The 16,837-nt window shown below is 49.5% G+C and overlaps 1 protein-coding gene and 2 long non-coding RNA genes across 9 annotated transcripts; 2 read left to right on the top strand and 1 right to left on the bottom strand.

Annotated features, from left to right (window-relative positions):
• Positions 1 to 940: 940 nt before the first annotated feature.
• On the bottom strand, positions 941 to 12,905 carry ALAD (aminolevulinate dehydratase). Of its 7 annotated transcripts, none has more exons than XM_036329957.1 (13): positions 12,697 to 12,900; positions 6,823 to 6,863; positions 6,532 to 6,717; positions 4,939 to 4,989; positions 4,359 to 4,455; positions 3,954 to 4,089; positions 3,759 to 3,842; positions 3,570 to 3,658; positions 3,240 to 3,295; positions 3,065 to 3,152; positions 2,890 to 2,976; positions 2,441 to 2,570; positions 941 to 1,792 (listed from the first exon to the last, which is right to left on the bottom strand). In XM_036329957.1, the coding sequence occupies exons 3-13, from the start codon at positions 6,642 to 6,644 to the stop codon at positions 1,734 to 1,736; spliced, it is 990 nt and encodes a 329-aa protein (XP_036185850.1). In that variant the 5' UTR covers positions 6,645 to 6,717; positions 6,823 to 6,863; positions 12,697 to 12,900; the 3' UTR covers positions 941 to 1,733. The 7 variants fall into 7 exon arrangements, with proteins under 7 accessions (XP_036185850.1, XP_036185851.1, XP_036185852.1 ...); XM_036329958.1 differs by having other exon boundaries at positions 12,702 to 12,900; XM_036329959.1 differs by lacking the exon at positions 12,697 to 12,900 and adding an exon at positions 8,534 to 9,532.
• Positions 9,760 to 12,243, top strand: LOC118667162. Its single transcript, XR_004971172.1, has 2 exons — positions 9,760 to 10,925; positions 11,827 to 12,243. It is a non-coding gene; the product is annotated as an uncharacterized LOC118667162 (long non-coding RNA).
• An 89-nt stretch (positions 12,906 to 12,994) lies between the features above and the next one.
• On the top strand, positions 12,995 to 14,220 carry LOC118667161. Its single transcript, XR_004971171.1, has 2 exons — positions 12,995 to 13,372; positions 14,091 to 14,220. It is a non-coding gene; the product is annotated as an uncharacterized LOC118667161 (long non-coding RNA).
• Positions 14,221 to 16,837: the final 2,617 nt, after the last annotated feature.

Here is a 16,837-nt window from a genome sequence, read left to right as displayed (position 1 = left end):
CCGCCCCCCTCCCGCTGAATCCTCCGCCCCCCCGCCCCCCCCCCCCCACCGTGCTCCTAGGTCCCCTCTCCGCCCCTAGGAAGCTCCCACACCCTCTCCGATCCCCACCTTAAGCCTTTCCGCCCCCAACCGCGTCTCACCGTCACCTTGCACCCTCTGTGCCTCTGCCCCCCGCCCTCCCCTTTCCCAGCCCCTCCGCCTTCCTGGGGTTGGGACACGCCCGGGAGGGGCTCAGGCTGACTAGGGAAGAGGGGCTGTGGGTCCCGGGAGGCTTGCTGAGTGCCGTATGGACTTGGGCAAGGCAAAGCTCCTCTGCTCTGGGTCCCCTGTCGGCACCAGGAAGGAATTGCTTTCAGTTGGAAACTTATCTAACTCAGGACAATTTGCTGAGGACAGAGTCCTCTGCAGTAACTTAACTGCCCCCCCCCCCGCCTTTTTTTTTTTTAGTGAAAGAAAAGAAGGTATCCATGCTCATCTTTAGAATGTATCCCAAATACATTGGCTTCCTCCCCTCTCCACCATCACCGTGGTCCAGGTCACCGGCTCCCTGGGGTTTGCAGTGGCCTGACAAGGCACTTTTTCTCGCACCCTTCCGTTTTTCCCATAGCAGCAGAATGTGGGAAACTGGACCATACATAATAGGTTAAGCTGCTTTAGTTGTCTTTGGATCAGATGCAAAATACAACCCAAGCTTCCCAAAAGTGCGGGACCCACCTTTCTCACCTCTAGCCCTGTCACCACCCTTCTCAGCGCCCAGCTCCCAGCAGTGCTGCCACGCTCCTCACTGCGGGATCTTTGCACACTTGGTGTTATCCTCACAGCTTCTGGCGCGTCCCTCTGCTCTGTAAGGACCCTTCCTTTTCCCTGGACCTCAGGGAGGCCCCTCTTCCCCCATCTGTTATTCTCTGTCTCAGACCCTTCATTTTCTTCCAGGCACTTATTAGAATTTGTAACTGCTTTATTTGTCTGTTTTCTTGTGGCCTGTCTCTCCCATTCTATTGGAATTGTTTCCATGCAGAGAGACAAGCTGAGGGCTGTCCGGCTAGATCCTCAGTACCCAGCACAGTGCCTGGGCACAGAAAACACGCTCTCAAAAAATATCTCTTTAATAAAAAGCCTTTTGGATGGGTGGCATCTCCAACAATCAGGAACTTTCTCTTTGCTTCTGAATTTTGATCCCCTGGCAATGTTTCTGCTCGTTAATGAGTAATTCTTGTCTGGGGTTTATGGCTCAGAGTAGAGCAGATCGCAGGCAGCCTGGCAACCGCTGGTCTGTGTGGGAATCGCCTTCCTGTGGAATCGCAGCAAGTCTCAACTTTGAACTCAGGAATGTCAGTCTAGCCCCCAGGCCCAATGTCCAGCAGATGTGGCATGGTTCCAGAGGCCTTAGGCTTTCCACAGCTTCTGAGGATCCACGATCCAACTGTCTTCCTCTTCGCCTAATGCTCCAAACTCCTCTCACAGGCCCCAGAAACCTGTGCCCACGAGAGCTTTCAAACGGAAGCAACGCCAGAGGAAGGAGCTAGGGTGGCAGAGGTGGCCTCAGGGCTGACACAGGGGAGGGTGGAGAAGCTTGGCGGAGCCCTGGAAGATGTGGCTGACAGTGGTAAGATTTGGCAGGAAAAGGGCACAAGGGCACAGTTCTAAAAGCAGCATTTACTTTGGTTTTCACTTCTCCAAGGCCCTGGGGCCTCTGTAAAGTTCTAGTTCTTGGGTCGTGCACACTCTCTCCATCATGCCTTCAGCCACTGCAAAAGCTGAGGTGTGTAGTAGGTGATGATGATGTCGGCACCTTTGTGGGAGAGAAACAGGAAACGGGGGGGGGGGGGGGGGGGCATCAGCTCTGGGCATACCTTCTGGGAAATGAGGGCCAGCGGGGAAGAAGGCAGCTACTATGAAGAGGCACAGTTAGTGGGCGACACAACGTAAGACCGAGCCCAGTGCTAGTCAATCCTAGCTCTCTAGATTGTGTGACTGTGGACAAGTCATTTTCTCTTTCTGGACCTCAATTTGCCAATGAATAAAATGCACAGTGGGGAAGCAGATAAGCTGTAAGTTCCCTTCCACACTGTGTGCCATACCAATAAAACCAGCTCGCATTTATGGAGTGATGAACACATGCCAATTACACGTATCATCTCATTTAGCCCACACGACAACCACCTACCAGGTATCTTATCTCTACTATAGACAGGACTGAGGTTCAGAGAAGTGGCTAGGCCAAGGTCTCACAACCAAAAAATAATAGAGAGCTCTGCTTGCTTCACTGTTCCATGTTCTGTTCTACAGTCATGTCTTTGCCTCTCAGCCTGTGTCTGTTTAGATCACTGTTACCTCTGGGCCTAAGACTCCAGGCTGTTTCAGGACTTCATTTCCATTTCTGGGCAAGCTGCCTATTAGTCTGTGTCACAGGTCAAAAGCCCCAGCCCTGCCAGCTTACCAGCTCTGCGGAAGGCAGTCATGACCTCCAGTACAGCGGCCTTGAGATCAAACGCCCCAGCCTGGGCTCCGTGCCACAGCATAGCAAACTCTCCAGAAACGTGGTACACGGCCAGAGGGAGCTCTGGGTGCTGCAGAGAAGCAGCAGTAGGCAGAAGTGGAGGGTGGGTGTACCCCTGGGAGTGTCCCTTGTTCCCTGCCCAACCTTTGACCATCTTGAGCCCCATGCCCTGAGGCACTGCTGCGGACCCCTTCTTAAACTGTTAGAGCAGAGCTGTTCAAAGGCTTCTGCCCACTGGAGGCTCCTGGACAGGGACAGGGGAGGATTCCTGTTCAGGGGCAGATTGCTTCCAACTCTGAGATTCTGCAGTCCATCAATCTAAGGTCCCAGAGCCCGCGGACACACTCTCTCATTTCCCTGAGCCCCCCTTGTCTCTGCTCTGTGCTCACCTTGTTCTTCACCTCCCGCACAATATCCAGGTAGGGCAATCCCGGCTTCACCATGACCATGTCGGCTCCTTCCCGGACATCCCGGTCCTAAGGGATGAGGTAGGGTGTGGGCAGTGCCTGGGAGGCGGGGGGAGAGGGGAACAGGCTGGCTGGGGCTCAAGCTCTGGTCACTCACCACTGCTCGGAGCGCCAGGCCTCGTGCTCCCGGTGGCAGCTGGTAGCAGCGGCGGTCTCCAAAAGCTGGGCTTGACTGAGCTGCGTCCCTGGGAAGCAGCAACATCAGGGAGGGCTTCAGCTTTGGGCTAACGGGTCAGGGCTCTAACAGCAGACCCTAGCCCATCCCCACTCACCGGAAAGGCCCATAGAAACAGGAAGCAAATTTGGCGCTATAGCTCATCACCGATACCTGTGGAGAGAACGTGGGGATTGCGCTCAGTCAGCCCTTTCCAGTTGTTCGAGGGTCACGTACAGGAAAGGGACCTAGGCTGGGAAGCAGAGTGCCTGCGTTCTAGTCCCATTGGAGCTCTGGGCCTTGATTTCCCTATCTCAGGAGCAGAGGGTGAGACAATCCCAAAGACCTTGTACTGTCCATCTTCAGTTCTGTGATTCTTGGCAGATGTGGGGGCAGGCCTCTCTCCTCTCCTCACATCCCCCCTTCTCCCCTCACCCCCTGCTCCTACCCTGTTGCCAAATCCATGTGCCATCAGAGCCTCCTTGATGGCTTCCACGCGTCCATCCATCATGTCCGACGGGGCTACCACCTGACATCCTGAGGGAGGGAGGATGGCCTTCAGGACTCTGGGACCCTCCTGTCTACTCCACCACCTCCCTGACCCAGAGGTTCTCATCCCTGCTGGTGGCTTACTCACCTGCCTTGGCATAGGCCAGAGCCACCTCTGCTAGCCGCTGGCGGCTCTCCTTGGCCTGGAAAGCCCCATTCTCGCTCAGAAGCCCTGCATGTCAGACAGCTGGATTTTAGGGAGCCCCTGGCCTGTCCCATTGTGGGGAGAACTGGGCAGTGGGAGTGCAGGTGGCAGCAGGGCTGGTGGAGGGAGGGAACTCACCACAGTGACCATGGGAGGTGTAGGGGCACAGGCAGACGTCGCAGGCCACCAGCAGGCTGGGGAAGGTCTTGCGCAACAGACGAACTGCTTCGACAGTCGGGGAGTCCTCAGCGTCTGCTGCAGAGCCCCGCTCATCCTAGTGACAGGGAAAGGACAAAGGAGGCACAGTGAGGACTCTCCCCATTTTGCACAGGGGACTAGACTTGCCCAGTCAGGGTGTCATAGTGCTACTTAGCTTCTTGGCCTTACATGGGTGCTGTCTTAATAACAGGGGCCATGTCCATTTGCCTGTGGCCCCAGGGCCAGCACAAGGCCGAAATGAGGGTGTGGTCAGCGTGGATCCTCAGCTCACCTTCACCCAACCTCCCCTTCACCTCCCCTCTAACACCTCCCCCGATTCCTCACCTTGGGAACTCTGCTGGGGACACCAAAGACCAGGACACAGCGCAGGCCCTCTTCCACCAGGGGCCTCAGCATCTCTTCTAGCCGGTTCACACCATACCTGCAAGGAGGGGCTGCAGTGAGGCAGGCCCCGGGCAAGGGTCCTCCCCACCCTGCCACACTGTGCCTCTACTAAGAGCCAAGTGGCACTTGGTACTAGGAGGGCTCAAGCCCCATAGTACAGGGGGTGGGGGCAGAAACGTACCCAACAAATAGATGGGTAAACTGAGGCACCAAGTGGCAGACTATGGGATTAAGCTGCAAAAGGCCCCTCCAAGGTTCTTTTATTGAACTCCCATTTGAAGTTAAGCTCTCCTCTCCAAGACTCTGCTAGGATGCCTCTGGTGATGGGTAGCCCATTACTTTACAAGGCTGCCTCTCCTGTTGTAGAACGACTTTGGCCCTGACAAAACCCTTCTCTCTACTGAGCTGAAGTCAGACTCTCCGGATCTTCTACCTCCTGGCTCTGCTTCTGCTTCCTGGCATCTCCACCTGTAAAATCTCTCCCTCCATCCTCCCCCTCCCTCCCCACCATGTCTCCTACCTGGCCACTCCTGGAAGGCTGGCAACAGGCTGTACATCATCAGGAACATCCCTGCAAGAGTGGGGGTGGGCTATGGATTGGTAGCTGTGGAAAGGGCCAGTGGTGAGGGGGGTGACGAGGGGGGATGGTTGGGGAGCTGGGAAGGAATATGGAAGTGGAGATGTTGGGAGGAGGATAGGGTCCAGTGTCTGGTCGCCCTGCCTGGCCAAGCCCAGGGCCTGAAATAATAATAGGAACAACAAGGATAACAGTGACAGCAAGAGCAACCTTACTAAAAGACAAGCAATCAAAGGAAACACTCAAGTGGTTAAGAACTTGGACTCTGAAGTCAGAAGGTCCTCACTTACTATCACAGTCACTTACTAGTACTGACTGGGTGACCTTCTTAGCTTCTTGACCTTACATGGGTGCCATGTCCCTTCGCCTGTGGCCCCAGGGCCAGCACAAGGCCTAAATGAGGGTGTACCATCTCTTTGAGCCTCAGGCCCTTTTTTTATATCCTGGGTGGATTCATTCATTCATTCATTCATTCATTCATTCATTCATGCAACAAATATTTATTGAGTACTTATTATGTGCCAGGTGCTGTTCTAGGCTCTGACAGTATAACAGCAAACAAAGCAGACAAAAATCCCTGCCCTCAAGGAGATAACATTCTAGGGTGGGAGTGGGAACCTTTTTTCTGCCAAGGGCCATTTGGATATTTATAAGATCATTTGCAGGCCATAAACAATTATCAACTTAAAAATTAGCCTGCTATATTTGGTCAAACATTTAATTAAATGTTAACCTAATGTTAATTAGGGGTGTTAATTAACTCACCCCTAATGCCTTAGCAGGGCCAGATCAAATGATTTTGCAGGTCTCGTAGGCCTGCAGGCTGGATGTTCCCCACCCTTGATCTAGGGGATAATATTCATACTTTCCTCATATGGATGCTGTCAGGACCGAAAGATAACAGATGTAGATGCTTAGCATAGTACCTGGTACACAGTGAGTTCTCAATAAATGTCAGCTGTTGCTATGCTATATAATAAAAGGGTAATATGCAAATCGACTGAAGGGCAGGTCCCTATGATGCGCACTGACCACCAGGGGGCAGAAGCTCAACGCAGGAGCTGCCCCCTGGTGGTCAGTGCGCTCAGCCAGAAGGCAGGACTAAGACTGACGGCTTAAGTCTGCTTCCCACGTGAGCCAGGACATCCCCCGAGGGCTTCTGGACTGTGAAAGGGTGCAGGCCAGGCTGAGGGACCCCCCTCCTCCCCAGTGCACAAATGTCATGCACCAGGCCTCTAGTTATTTATAATCATGACTACCACCTCTTACATGTACATAGCACTTTGCAATCTACAGAATACCTTCCCAGCTTCTGTCATACTGCAAAAGCTCAGGATGGCAGGTAAGACTTATTCTTATTTTCCAAATGGGAAGATTGAATTCTTCTCAAGGTTTGTTTCATTCTTAAGACAGCTGTCCTTAACCCATACCTTGAGCTCCAAACTGACATCTCACTTTATCACCCGCAAACAGATGCCTGCTCTGGTCCCACCCACACCCTGTGGATCCGAGACCCGGCTCATTCTGGGGACTCACGTGACAAAGATGGGGTAGATGAGGTTGGAGGCACTGAATGTAGTGGCGGCTGCCTGCCAGGTCCGAAGCAGTGGGTGGAAGTAGCCGCTGTGGAGAACAGACTGAGGCTGCATGGTGAGCAGTCAGGGTACAGGGTAGCCAGCTGGTTGGAACTGAGGGCTCCTGGGGTATCTGCTGGGTGTTCAGCTATGTGGGGACAACAGGAGGAAGGTGAGACATGGTCCCCGTCCCCAGGAGGTGGTCATATACCTCCCAAGCTCTTCTGGATTCCTGCATGCATCTGCTCTCTACCTCAATGTTCCTCTGAGTGTGGTTCACCAGTCCTTGCTGGTCTATAAGATAAGTAGAGAAATGAAAGTAGGCCTTAAGAAACTTTCATAGCAATTTGAACCCAGTAATACAAAATTTGGGCTCATACTTATATGGTCTCTCTTTTTCTTTTTCTTTTCTTTTCTTTTTTTTTTTTTTTAAATATATTTTATTGATTTTTTACAGAGAGGAAGGGAGAGGGAGAGAGAATTAGAAACATTGATGAGAGAGAAACATTGATGAGCTGCCTCCTGCACACTCCCCACTGGGGATGTGCCCGCAACCAAGGTACATGCCCTTGACCGGAATCGAACCTGGGACCCTTGAGTCCGCAGGCTGATGCTCTAGCCACTGAGCCAAACCGGTTAGGGCCTCTCTTTTTCTTTTTAAATAATATTTTTCTAGTAATTCATTTTTACTTTATAAAAAAAATCAATCTGGGCTGGATGAAAATTAGTATGAGGAACACTGATCTAGCCAACATTTATACTTTGTTTATTCCATGAAAAATGTCCATGTACTTGGCAGAAAGTTTAGATAAACCGAAGTAAAAAATTCCCTGTAATTCTACCCTTCATACGTAGACTTGACAGGCAGGACACACACTAAGAGGATTAAATAGTGGTTCCCAACACACACACACACACCCTGTAGAGTGGCCATTGATGTCGTCTTTTCCAGCCCTCAAACTTCCTGCTACTCCCCAAGCACAAGCCACATGTGGCTAGCTTCTGGCTCTGCTCACCCCGTTCCCTTTATCTAGAAGGCTTGTGCTCTCTCCACTCCTCCAGCCCCAAATCCTTCCTGGCTGTCCACAAGGCACTCCTTCCTTCCCTCTCCTACTAAAGCCTCTCTTCTTGCCCAGGTCACACTTTCTCTCATATAACAGGTCTTTGTGACTATATCTTATCTTGTCCCAGTAGACAGAGCTTCTCAGGTTTATAGTGAGTTCATTTTTTTGTCTTCCCCACACATTCTGCCATAGAGTAAATATTACATGAAATACCAGACAATATGTCCTAAATGCTAAAGAAATGTAAGCTAGAAGGAAGCTGGGGCAGTAGCATTTGTTTCTTGAGCACCTACTGTGTGCCAGGCCACACTGGGCACTTGCACACATGGTTTCTCATTGAGTTGGCACTACAGTCCTGGGAGGTAGGGCTGATTGAGTGCATCTTGGAGAGGTGGAACCTACCCTAAAAGAACTATGAGTTCCAATGTGAGTTTGGAGGTCAGAAAAAGCTTGTTGAAAGAAGATGAAGACTTGAACTCGTTTTGCAGAATGAGTGGGTTCAGCTAGTTAGAAGGAAAGGGGAGAATATTCCCTCAGGAAGAGAAGAAAGGAGTAAAGGTAGGGAAGGAGGGATGGCTATGGACTGTTCTTAGGACCTAAGGAGGCAATCAATGGAACCAGGTGTGTATGCAGGGGAGAGGGGCGGATTGGGGACAGGAAGGTTTCTAATGGGGGTGGGTGGGGTGGCCTGGTCAGAGCCTGGCTTTAGGAAGAAAATCCTGACAGCCTGAGCACAGCAGGTGGGAAGCAGAGGTGCACAGAGGATGTGGAGCCAGAGGGGTGGAGAAGGAAGGGCCATCATAAGGCGGCCAAGAGGCAGTCTCGTGGGGGGGACGCTTTCCTGACCTGGAGGGCAATGGAGACAGGGACCAGGCAGGAAGAGGGTAGTGGGGAGCAGACCTTGGAGAGAAGGTGGAGAGCTCCGTTTTAGAGCCGTCCTTTTGGAGGCGTGTACAGATGTCGATGTGAACAAAAGTGACTTCATCTTTGCATCCCTGCTTTTGTTTTTCCATGCTGAGAACTCTGATCAGCCAGCACCAAAGCCTCACAGTTAATGATTAGCTGTGTCCTATAAATTCACATAGTGTAACCATAGATTCCTGTCAGTAAGTGACCAAAATGGCACAGCAAACAAGATAAATATCAAACTATGCGTTGGCAATCATAAGACCTGTCTCATTGCATCCTTTGTCCTTTAGTCTTGTCAATCATTAGTAGTTCAGCTATACTACAAAAGGTTTATTAGTCTAGCTAATAATCTGCAGGGTCGGATGGGTTGTCTCTTCTGCTCTGACCCAAACTTCAGTAAGTAAATGACCCTATAATAAATTCTGTTATAGTCAATGAACTTGCCTGCTTCTACAGATTGGTGGTTAATGTACTTGCACTCCACCTTCAGGCAAGGTGCCTGAGGGGACACTCAGTAGCCAAGTAGGGAAGAAAAAAATATCAAGAGCCATTCCTCTCTCCTTGTGTGAATGGGATCTCAAGGCTCAGAGAAAGGCAGGGACTTATCGGAAGTTACACATTCCCTTGGCCTGGGGAGTCCTTTAGTACACAGATGATGCCTTTCTCCCCAGTCTCCCAGGCCTCTTTTTATCTGACCCGCCTTCCTGTCAGGATTGGGGTTATCAGGAGCCACACGGGGACCCATCCTACCACCCCACCCTTGAACCACCATATCTCATCTGACACAGGAGCAAGCCAGGCCTCCCCGAAATGTCCCAACTCCCAAATGAGCAATCATTCAGCAGTTACAAAGTCCCGAGTGACCATTTTGTGCAAGATTTTGCTCTCAGCCTGGCCAGTGTGGCTCAGTTGGTTGAGTGTTGTTCTGTGTACCAAGAAGTCCAAAGTTTGATTCCCAGTCAGGTTACATGTCCAGGTTGTGGGCTTGATCCCCAGTGGGGGGCGTGCAGGAGGCAGCCTATCAATGATTCTCTCTCATTGCTGTTTCTACCTCCCGCTCCCACTCTCTATAAAATCAATAAAAAATATTTTAAAGCCGAGGCCGGTTTGGCTCAGTGGATGGAGCGTCGGCCTGCGGACTGGGGGGTCCCCGGTTCGATTCCGGTCAAGGGCATGTACCTGGGTTGCGGGCATATCCCCAGTAGGAGATGTGCGGGAGGCAGCTGATCGATGTTTCTCTCTCATCGATGTTTCTGGCTCTCTATCTCTTTCCCTTCCTCTCTGTAAAAAATCAATAAAATATATTTTAAAAAAAATATTTAAAAAAAAAGATTTTGCTCCCAGGTCTGCCAGGGATTAGCCTAGCTCAGAAAGGTTGTCACTTGCCCAAGACTACACAGCTAGTTAGTAACAGCCAGAATTTGAATTTGTTCTAGACGAGTGCTCGGTTTTATCTACTAGTCCTGGTAAACACTTGATTCAGCAGGCACCTCTCCGCCTCGACTATCTTTGCTTTGCTTTGCTTTGGTGGCTGGAGAGCTGAGAAAACAAGGAAACAAGAATTGAGATAAGGAAATGTAGGCTCAGAGAGGTTAAGTAACTTTAACTTGCTCAATGTCATTCTGGAGTCAAATCAGATTCTGAAGCTGGGTCTACACACGTCTCAGATAGCAGCAACCTCTGTGGCAGCTCCCAGCTTCTGGAATCCAGAGCTGCATTCCACTGGCTTCATTCTCACTTCTACTTTAGAAGGCTGAGGGAGCAAATAAATGCCTTCTGTTTATCAGCAGCAACAGGGCAGGGCTGCCTAGGAGCTTTGCAGGAGGTGGGGGACAAGGGAGGGTGAGAGTGTCGAAGGAGAGGCCTCACTAGGGCAGTTCCGCTTTAATATCTGTGTGTTGTTGTATTTTAATTTTAGGGTTGAGGGAGATTTGATTTGAGAAATGGGTATCAGTAATAAAAAAATTAAGTTGAAAATCACCAATCCTGTTTATCGCTTTCATTCTGATGTGGAAATTGGATGCAGAGGCAACAGGGCCTGTCTGATATCACACAGTGAGTCAGGTACAGAGCTGGGCTTGAGCACGGGATCTCCTGGCTTCTAGTCCAGTGCCATACCCTGCACCACACATGGTCATTCTGTCACAACAGGTGCTGAATCAATATGTGTGGGGTAGAAAAACATCCCTGAGCAACAGAGTTGCATCTCTGTTTGCAGAGCAAAAGCCAGGTGGAGGTTTGGGAGATTTTCATACACTTGGGAGGGCACTTCTCTCAAATCAAGGGAGCTTGCAAGTCACTGCTTAAATCCTGTCACACCTCACTGAAGTCAAGAGCAAGTCACCATGGGACCCAGCACCTACGCTCAGCCATATTAGAACAGGTTAGCTTTAACTAGAAGACAGTATAGGGTGGTCCAAAAAAACTACATTTCAGGGTCAAAGAGCCCCAGGTCTGGTCTGTGCTCAATGTGTGACTCTGAAAGGTTGCTAGCCTTTCAGATTCTATAAAATGGGAGTTAATCAAACTGGCAAAGCTGCAGAGATTAGAGATAGTGAACAGGTATGTGCCTAGTCTCACAGTAAACACGTAGCTACTTTTATATTAGGAACAGGTCTGATCTGGAACTAGATTTCCAGGCTTGCCATCACATCGATGCCTCTGCACACACCCAGAAGGGAGAACTTTCATTCAAACCTGTGTGGGCTCCAAGGTCTTCCAAGGCATCCCAGGTGGGGGTGGGGGTGGGATCGCTGCTTTCCAGCAGTGTAGGGGAGGGGGGGAGGGAGGAGAAATAATCACCACACAGATGTTACAACCGAGGGGTGGACCAGGTGCTGTGGGAGGGATCTGTGTTCTCTGGGAGTCAAGGATGGCTTCAGGGAAGAGGGGACATTGAGGAATAAGTAGCTTTTCAAACTGGTTGTAAAGGTATCTCCTTTCTTAGAAGGCAGCTTCCCCAACCTGGGAGTAAGTTAAGGTGGGCCCTAAGAGCTGCTACCAGGAGGGACTGAGAAAGAGCTGCAGGGTCTGAGCCCCCCGTGTTGTGCTCAGGGGAGGATTCCAGAGGTTATGGTCTTGGCACAGAGGGCTGGGAGCTACTGCCAGCTCCGGCAGCCTCTGCCACCAGCTGGGGAGGAGGCAGTCAGGGGCCAGCTAGGTAGAAGGTGGCCAGGACTGAAAAATCCAAAGCCCCTGAGGGGCCCAGGACAGCAGCTGTTAGGCAGTTATGACAAGGGACCGACTTGTTTATTCAACTCACATTTCCTGAATGTCTACTCTAGGCCTGTCCCAGTGCTACACACAGGAATTAAAGAGAAGAATGAGACCTGGGCCATGACCTAGAGCTTTGAAGAGAATTAGCCAGGTCCACAGGCTCCTAAGACATCTTGGCTAAGAGGGTCCTTAAAGCTTGTTGATTACATCATCGAAATGATGGCGAAACTGGGTTCAAGGAAGGACAGGCACAGGCCCAAGATCATGCAGGGGGTAGTGGCAAATTTAGGGCTAGAATTCAGATCTCCAGCAGCCCAGTTTTCAATGCCCGCTATTACCCCTTGATACTTTAAGTTCAGATTTCAAAGCCCACAGCAGACTTGGGCTGTGGAGAACTCTGGGTGGCGAAGGGAAGCCGACCCGTGACTCTGGACCTGGATGCAGCTGGCAGCACGATAATAAAGTGTGTGGATTTTGGAGTCTGTTCTAGCTGTCACTCCCAGCTGTGTGACTTCAGTTGCCTCATCTGGTAAATGCGGACTTGAATCGCCCTCAATGGACTGTTGTAAAGACTCAATGGGCCAATGCACGTACGTACAAGCCTAACACAAGACGGCTGATACAGTTCCACCATCCTCCCACATCGGCGAAGTACCTCGCGCTCTCTGCACTGAGAGTCTGCTCCAGGGGTGTCCAAGGGAGTAAACCCTAAGGGCTGGACACGTGCCCTCCAGGACTATGGCCCCGCGGAGACGCTACCCCGGCTGCAGCCGGGCAATCCACCTCTAAGAGCCCAAACACCGGCCCCAAAGGACGGATCCCCGGCTGCGCTGCCAGCGCTCCAGGCGCACAGCACACTGTGGGTCTAGGGACGCGGTGCCACAGCCTCCGCCTCCACCTCCGCCTCCGCCATCTCCCCGCGTCCGGCCCCCGCTTACCTTACCTCCTCGGAGCTGCGAGCCTACGCTCCCGCCACCGCTCCGTCGCTCTCAATCTAGTCTCCCCGGTGCACGAGGGGCGGGCTGCTTCCCGGAAGCGGCGGCCAACTCACACCCCGCCCCGCCAGCGTGCAGGCCACACCCCCGGGGGCTCTTGGCTGGAGGGCTGACCAGCTGCAGCCCCGCGAGGGCGGGCGGGCTCGCCAACCCTCCGGCACATCCGATTGGCTAGGCGTCGGGGCTCACGTGCGTGTGGGGCGGGACCAGCGCGTGGGCGGGGATCGCCGCGGGGGAGGCTGCTGGGCAGCGCGGGGGAGGCTCAGGGGTGTCGGCGAGTGAACCTTTCTTTCTCCGGAGCGGTGACAGCCCCGAGGGGCTCTTTGCAGTCCTCGTCTTCGCAATGCACAGCATACTTGGCGCTGGTTAATTATTTGTTGACATAGTGCGACGTCAAGGACAACACCGTGATGCCCAACGCAATTGCTAAGTTCGTTTTTGCGGACTGAGCATTTGAAAGTTTTTTATTTCAGCACCAGCCGCCTTGCAAGTTTTAAGAGAAAATGTAATCCATCGTAGTTGCCGAGGATCTACTCTGTGCCGTGGCTTGGGAGATGGGATTTGAATGACATGGGCACTTAAGGCATTAGGAGGAGTACAATGGGAGATCTGACCAAAGGTGTGTGTGTGGGCACGGGTTGGGGGGGAGTTGGTACAGAGTACGTGCAGGGCGGGAGGAATCTAGTGAGGCTTTGTGGGCTGGGGTGAAGCGGTGGTCGGGACCAATACCCTAGCAAAGGAATGCTTTTTTTTTTTTTAATAAAAAATACGTTTTATTGATTTTTTTACAGAGAGGAAGGGAGAGGGATAGAGAGTTAGGAACATCGATCAGCAGCCTCCTGCACACTCCCCACTGGGGATGTGCCCACAACCAAGGTACATGCCCTTGACCGGAATCGCACCCGGGACCCTTGAGTCCGCTGCTGGAGGATGCTCTATCCACTGAGCCAAACCGGTTAGGGCAAAGGAATGCTTTTATAAAGGTGAATCAGGGATCATGGAAAAGCTAACTTTGAATCGTGAAGATGCCAGTCGATTGTACTACACTTACACTCAAATTTTGCTTCTCATAATCTGTAACCCAAACCTGTTTTATACTTCAAGCTAAAGAGGTAGAGAGGCTTAATGCTAAGGAAATAGGACATCGTTTAGTTCCTAGCTACTAGAGTTCTGATTTGTGTTCAAATAAGGAAGGTGGTAGAAAGGAATGAGGAAGAGTGAAGAAATAAAATGGAATCAGTGTGGTCAAGCTGCTAAATTATTAAAATCAAGTAGGCTGAGGCATAGGGAAACGGTTCTATTCTTGCTAACTAGCCTGGGAACTTAAAACTTTTTAGTTGTGCATCCATGCCTGGATATACATGACCTCCATAGATAACCATCTGAGCAACTCAGTTAATAAACCAGACCTGGAAGATTACCATCTTGGATCAACCCAGAGGCTAAGAATGCAGAACTGACTCTTGTAAAAAAAAAATAAAAATGTGCTTTTTACTCAAAAACTCAAGCTTTTAAAAAAAAAATTGATGGGGGGGGGAGGGGAGAAGATAGATAGATAGATAGATAGATAGATAGATAGATAGATAGAAATCCTTTGCGGACCCAGACTTAACTGGAAACCTAGGTATGTGCCCCAGGGCAAAACTCGTTATTGTGTTAGTTGTGTTTCAGGTTCGCAAACCTAGACACTTGAATAAAAATTTATTTTAGCAAAGCCTCCTGATTCATTTGCGTCCAGTTGACAGGAAGTAATGTGTTTTTGTGTGTGTGTGTGTGTGTGTGTGTGTGTGCATTAGAGTCAGAAACAGTACCATACATTTTATATTCACTTATCTGATTTTGACAACAGTTACTATCCTCATTTTACAAACTGGGAAAACAATTTCCAGGGAGATTAAAAAATTCGCCCCACCACACACAGCTTACTTTGCAATGTTTGCTAAACATACTCCTCAACTCATAGGGATAATTACTGCTCCCTCCTCCCCCTTAATTTGACCCCCTGCCCAACATTTCTTTCATGACACCTGTTTCAACTCTGAGTTTGATAACTAAAAATAATTAGGACCATCTACCTTACCTCTAGGAGCCCAAACAGGGTGACAATTTTAAAATGTTGCTGTTTGGTGTTATCTATTTTTCCCATGTGTCTCTCTTTTTTTTTTTTTTGCCTGGAAGACCTATTCCCACCCTCACCCTCTGCAAATTTTACCTTAATCTTTCACTCTGATCTATAAAAAAGTATTGTGAATGCAACAATATGAATAAATATTAAACATAATATTGAACAGAAGTAGTCAAACAGGAGTACATATTATGATTTCGTTTATATGAAATACAAACCCAGGCAAAATTAATCTGTGCTGTTTTAAGTCAGTATAGCTATTACTACTGGGGAGATAGTGACTGGGAGACCAAAGGGGCTTTTTTTTAGGGTGCTGGTCATGTTGTTTATTGATCTAAGTATGTTACATGGATGTGTTCAGTTTGTGAAAATTCATCAACCTCTAAATTTATCTGCATCTTTTAGTATGTATAATTTTTTTAAAAAATAAAAATACCCCACAACCCGCGCCCCCCCCCCCCCACCCCCTACACTATTGTACTTCCTAGGAAGGTACGTGGCATTGTGCTAAATGCTGTGAAGACCATTAAAGAAATAGAGATTAGTGGTTGCCAAGGGCTGGGAGAGGGAAACATGGGGAGTAACTGCTTGATTGGTAAGGGTTTTTATTTTGGATTGATGAAAATGTTTTGGAACTAGATAAAAGTGGTTGCACAACATTTTAAATCTGCTAAATGCCACTGAATTGCTCATTTTAAAATGGTTAATTTTGCCCTGACCGGTTTGGCTCAGTGGATAGAGCATCAGCCTGAGGACTGAAGGGTCCTGGGTTTGATTCTGGTCAAGGGCATGTACCTTGGTTGTGGGCACATCCCCAGTAGGGGGGGTGCAGGAGGCAGCTGATCGATGTTTCTCTCTCATCGATGTTTCTAACTCTCTATCCCTCTCCCTTCCTCTCTGTAAAAAAAATCAATAAAATATATATTTAACATGGTTAATTGTATGTTCTGTGAATTTCAATGTAAAAAAAATTGGTGCCTTGGCCAGTGTGGCTCAGTTGGTCAGAGTGTCATCCTGTGCATGGAAGGGTTGAGGGTTCAATTCCCAGTCAGGGCACATACCCAGGTTGCAGGTTCAATCCCTGGTTGGGGTGAGTATGGGAGGCAACTGATTGATGTGTCTCTCTCACATTAATGGTTTTCTCTCTCTTCCTTCCTCTCTCTAAAATCAATTAAAAACAAAACAAAGCCCATATTCCCAGGTAAGGATTAAAAAAATAAATTGGTTCACCAAATGCAATGTGGTATTTTGGTTTGGATCCTGGAACAGACAAAGAATGTTAGTGGAAAAACAGATGAAATACAAACTAGTTTGGCCAATTTAATGGGACCTCTCTGTACTCTGCAATTTTTCTGTAAATAAAAAAATAGGCCAAACCAATTTGGCTCAGTGGATAGAGCGTTGGCCTGCGGACTGAAAGGTCCCGGGTTTGATTCCAGTCAAGGGCATGTACCTTGGTTGTGGGCACATCCCCAGTGGGAGATGTGCAGGAGGCAGCTGGTCGATGTTTCTCTCTCATCGATGTTTCTAACTCTCTATCCCTCTCTCTTCCTCTCTGTAAAAAATCAATAAAATATATATTTTTTTAAAAAATAGACTAGGCTGCAAAAGTAATTTTGCATGGATAAGGATGGTAACCCTCTCACCCTCCAAATCCAGGTTAGAATCTTTAGGCATGAAGGGCTGTGGTTAAAAAAAAAGAAGAAAGAAGAGAGCCCGGTTTGTCATGGCTCAGTGGTTGAGGGTAGACCTATGAACCAGGAAGTTGATTTTCAATTCCCAGTTGGGGTACATGTCTGGGGATTGTGGGCTTGATCCCCAGTGTGGGGCAGGTGGTAGCCAATCAATGGTTCTCTCATCACTGATGTTTCTATCATTCTCCCTTTCACTTCCTCTCTGAAATCAATATATATATATATATATATATATATATATATATATATATGAAGAAAAGAGAGA

The sequence above is a fragment of the Myotis myotis genome, unplaced genomic scaffold, assembly GCF_014108235.1.
Source record: "Myotis myotis isolate mMyoMyo1 unplaced genomic scaffold, mMyoMyo1.p scaffold_m19_p_12, whole genome shotgun sequence".
Lineage (NCBI taxonomy): Eukaryota > Metazoa > Chordata > Mammalia > Chiroptera > Vespertilionidae > Myotis > Myotis myotis.
Note: the sequence above shows the minus strand (reverse complement) of the source record. Positions and strands in the feature narration are given on the sequence as shown.

Excerpts from the sequence above, each read along its gene's own strand:
- ALAD (XM_036329957.1), bottom strand. The coding sequence starts at position 6,644 with ATGCAGCCTCAGTCTGTTCTCCACAGCGGCTACTTCCACCCACTGCTT. Across the intron at positions 4,990-6,531 it reads ATCTACCCCATCTTTGTCAC|GGATGTTCCTGATGATGTAC; the intron begins GTGAGTCCCCAG and ends CCACTCTTGCAG. Across the intron at positions 3,296-3,569 it reads CACATGGATTTGGCAACAGG|GTATCGGTGATGAGCTATAG; the intron begins GTAGGAGCAGGG and ends TTCTCTCCACAG.